Here is a 3534-nt window from a genome sequence, read left to right on the forward strand (position 1 = left end):
GTATGACCTAGACTTCCATTAGGGCCTGTTCGCGTTGTGGCCTGGAGATGGAGATGATTGTGGTGTCCTACGATCTCCACCTCCAGTTGTGTCGCTACGTTCCTTCTCCAGGTGCACTTTAAACTAATCAGGTGCCGATACCATGTGTGGACACGGCACTCACAACCTAGAATCGAGAAGTCACATCCTCATCTTCACGCTCTCCTGCAGAACAAAGAATGATGCAGTTAAGGTCTGAAGACGCCACTCAACCAGAGGACGACGCAGCTATCATACCGGTACACACTCGTACCAGCAGTGGTCAGAGCGCACCACGCCGCAGGAATCAAGGCAGGAACGAGACAAAGCACCCATTTGCGTGGACAGTAAATGCGGCTGAGGTGCTGCTGAGATTGCGATTCGATAGCCTGAAGGGATGTTTCGATGGCACTAAGAACTCGAAAGCAGTTGAGTGCTGCGTGAGAATTACCTAGCTGCAGAGACTCACCGTATTGGTGGCCTCGAGGTTGATGCTACCCAGTGCAAGTCAAAGGTACTGTGTATGAGTCTAGCGCTACATTATACGTACAGCAGTTATAAGCAGTACAGCCGCTTGTCCTACTGCAGCACACACAGCTAGCAAAACGTTTTCAATGTCCTCCTCCATAACAAATTGTGAGCCTCTCGTCTCTACCTCCGTCTCCTGTCTCCACCTCCAATAGGTCGAGAAGGATATCACCTCTAATCTCCAGTTGTGCAGTTGTAACAAATGGATTTTGGCCAATCAATTGTTAGACGTATTTAGTGAGATGGGACCATCTCCATCTCCAGGCACAACGCGAACACGCCCTTAGAGAGAAGATGTGAGCGCCAGCGGCAGATGGCCGTGCCCACCCGACGACAAGCGACAACAAGACGAAGGAGAGCCAAGTGCGGTGGACAGCTGCAATGCCTGCTGGCAGAAGTTTTCCAGGAGAAATTGACACCGACACGGTGTCACCGAGAGCCAGTGGTGGCAGTGGGTACCGGTATTTATACGGAGTCGAACATTAAGAAATGATCCAAAAAAAATAAGCAGAGACGTGGCATTTGTAAGAGGAGTGCACAATCTTACACACACTAGGTCCTAGTGTCTGTCAGTCCGTCCGCGGCTAGGGTTAATTAATGTAACGCAAATGCGGGCGTTCTACTGGCTGCCGAGCGCAGCGAAGGCGGCCTCAATTCGCTAAAAAGCTGCCGAGCGCAGCGAAGGCGGCCCCCATTGGCTAAAACAGATATTATGTGCTGTACTTACTGTATGTGGACTACACATCGTACTTAACTGCACCGTTTAAATTTCATTTTGCTCTCATTTTCAGCTGCGGTTCGCCACCTCACGCAAAGGGCGCTGCCTGTGTACGCGTTAGTTAGCATAATTAAAAGGCGCCGATAAGCACACACGTACTATATCGTCGTAGGAGATGCTGACAAAAAGGGTAGGCTTTGGTGACTTATATTTCGGCATCAATCGAAACTTTAGTACTTATTGAATATAGAATGATGTTTTAGGCTTCGTAGCACTGTTGTACTAATTTAACTTACATTATTATTTTTCTTAGTACTATTATCAAGGCATCTCATATTTTTGCTTGCAGTCATTTGTAGTAGTAGTACACATAATAATTATATCAGCGTTTAATAACAAATAACAATTGTATTACTATTATTAATAATGTAAAAACTTTAAAATATGACTATTGTGGCTTACACCCCTGCACATGCGGTACATTCGGGCACCTGAGTCAAAACAATTTAGACAAGATAATTAATGGCTATAACAATTAAAAAGGTTGAGTAATAATAACTTTCGAGATGTTACAGTACCTAATGCCATCTCGACATGCGATAAAACCCATTGTAGTCGTTTTGTCTTGTGAGCATCAGTCAGAGTAGGTTTAACACGAGAAGATGCGCGACGTAGAGTCCCATCAGCAAGATACCGCTGTAGCGTAGTGCGTGGTATACCAGATGCAGCCGCCAGTGCTCGTTGGGTTTGCCTCTGGCAAAGCGGCACCCCTTGGACGATCTCGATAACTTCTTGCACCGACAGGCGCCTTCCGCGCTTGGGCTGCACTCGCTTCTGGGCGGATATAAATCCGACCTTTTGGCGCGACTTCCAGATCTTCTTGACCCTGTTGCGACACATATCAAAAGCCTCCATAGCTGCATAAACTGCTCCACGGAGCAATTTACCGTTAGCGCTCCGTTCAGCAAGGAACACAACCACATTGAGACGAGTTTCAGGCGTAATGTCTTGTTTTCCAGGTGTTCTGGGCATCGTGCTAAAACCCAAAATGCGGGGCTGACTTTAGTCTAGGCCAACCATAATTTTAGTGGCCCGCAGCCATGCAAAACCAAAGTCTTTTTTATCCAATTGAAGTAGATTATTCAGTTATGTGCGATCAATAAAAAACCCCAATCATCATTTTGAAACGGGCCGGAGAAGTATACAACGCAACGATGGTGCCTTGAAGGCACGATCACTTTGCGAACCATCCAACACGGGAAAGGCTTAATCCTCTCTCGGCAGCAAGGCAATTCTTGTTGATGGCATTCTCGTTTCAGTGCAGCGATGGAACTCACCGAAAGTTTCTGCTGGGAAGCAGCATAGGATGCGAAGGTAGAAGACTACGTTGGTCTCGATTATTGCTTCCCGTTAGCCAGTTTATATCGGAAAAATCATACATATATTGTCAAAACTTCAAGTTGAGTTGAAAAGTGAGCAAAAGCAAGCCAAAACCCGATGTACAAGAGCTAAATTCGCTCCATATTAACGCAAGCTAAAAGGGTATTCAGCGACGACCTGTGTGAAATTTCCACAGGATGGCCGCGAAAATGGCCTGGAAGCCCACGATATACACGATCAAAAGCATCATATCTCGGGAGACGTCCACGTCCTCCATGCCGTATTTTGTCAAAATCGCTTTGGCCGCGTCTGACGTCTCGTTCTCGAACTGCTTGAACACGAACGACTCGAACGAGTACGAGTGGAACGCCAGGTAGTAGCCCCAGATCCAGTAGTCCGGGATCGAGTCACGAGGAACCATGAAACCCTCACACAACATGAACATACCGAACACGCCGGCACCCAACGCGATACCGATAATATAGTGCGGGACGGCAGCTCCGATCACGTGCATCATCGACTCGGACACTACCAATGACAGGAACAGGTTCAGCAGAAATACTCGATGGGGTTCAGATCGGCCAGAGAGCCACCAAAGCCGTCGACATCGCTGCCATCAGAGATGCCCGGAAGTGTAGCCAAGAAGTTGGCGCACACGTAGCTCACCACACTCAAAAAATTGTTCGCTCTTTCCTCGGGCGAATCTTGCCCTTTGTTCGAGAAGAAGGAAGGAAGCCCACTTACCTGACCACCCGGAACGCCTGGCCCCAAAACACACCAATGCCCGATTTCTTTTCGGTTAAAGCGGCGTGTGGAGGAGGAGAAGGGGGGCTAACATTCTCTCTCCTCCCAAATCCCTGCACCACCCAACACCAAGGAACCCCCGGTGG

General features: G+C 48.0%; 1 protein-coding gene across 1 annotated transcript; it reads right to left on the reverse strand.

Annotated features, from left to right (window-relative positions):
* Positions 1-2810: 2810 nt before the first annotated feature.
* PITG_20549 (ATP-binding Cassette (ABC) Superfamily) lies at positions 2811-3161 on the reverse strand (the record flags this gene model as incomplete). Its single annotated transcript, XM_002895358.1, has 1 exon — positions 2811-3161. One exon carries the CDS (start codon positions 3159-3161, stop codon positions 2811-2813), a length of 351 nt encoding a protein of 116 aa, XP_002895404.1.
* Between the last annotated feature and the right edge of the window lie 373 nt (positions 3162-3534).

The sequence above is a fragment of the Phytophthora infestans genome, genomic scaffold (assembly GCF_000142945.1).
Source record: "Phytophthora infestans T30-4 supercont1.190 genomic scaffold, whole genome shotgun sequence".
In the NCBI taxonomy this organism is placed as follows: domain Eukaryota; phylum Oomycota; class Peronosporomycetes; order Peronosporales; family Peronosporaceae; genus Phytophthora; species Phytophthora infestans.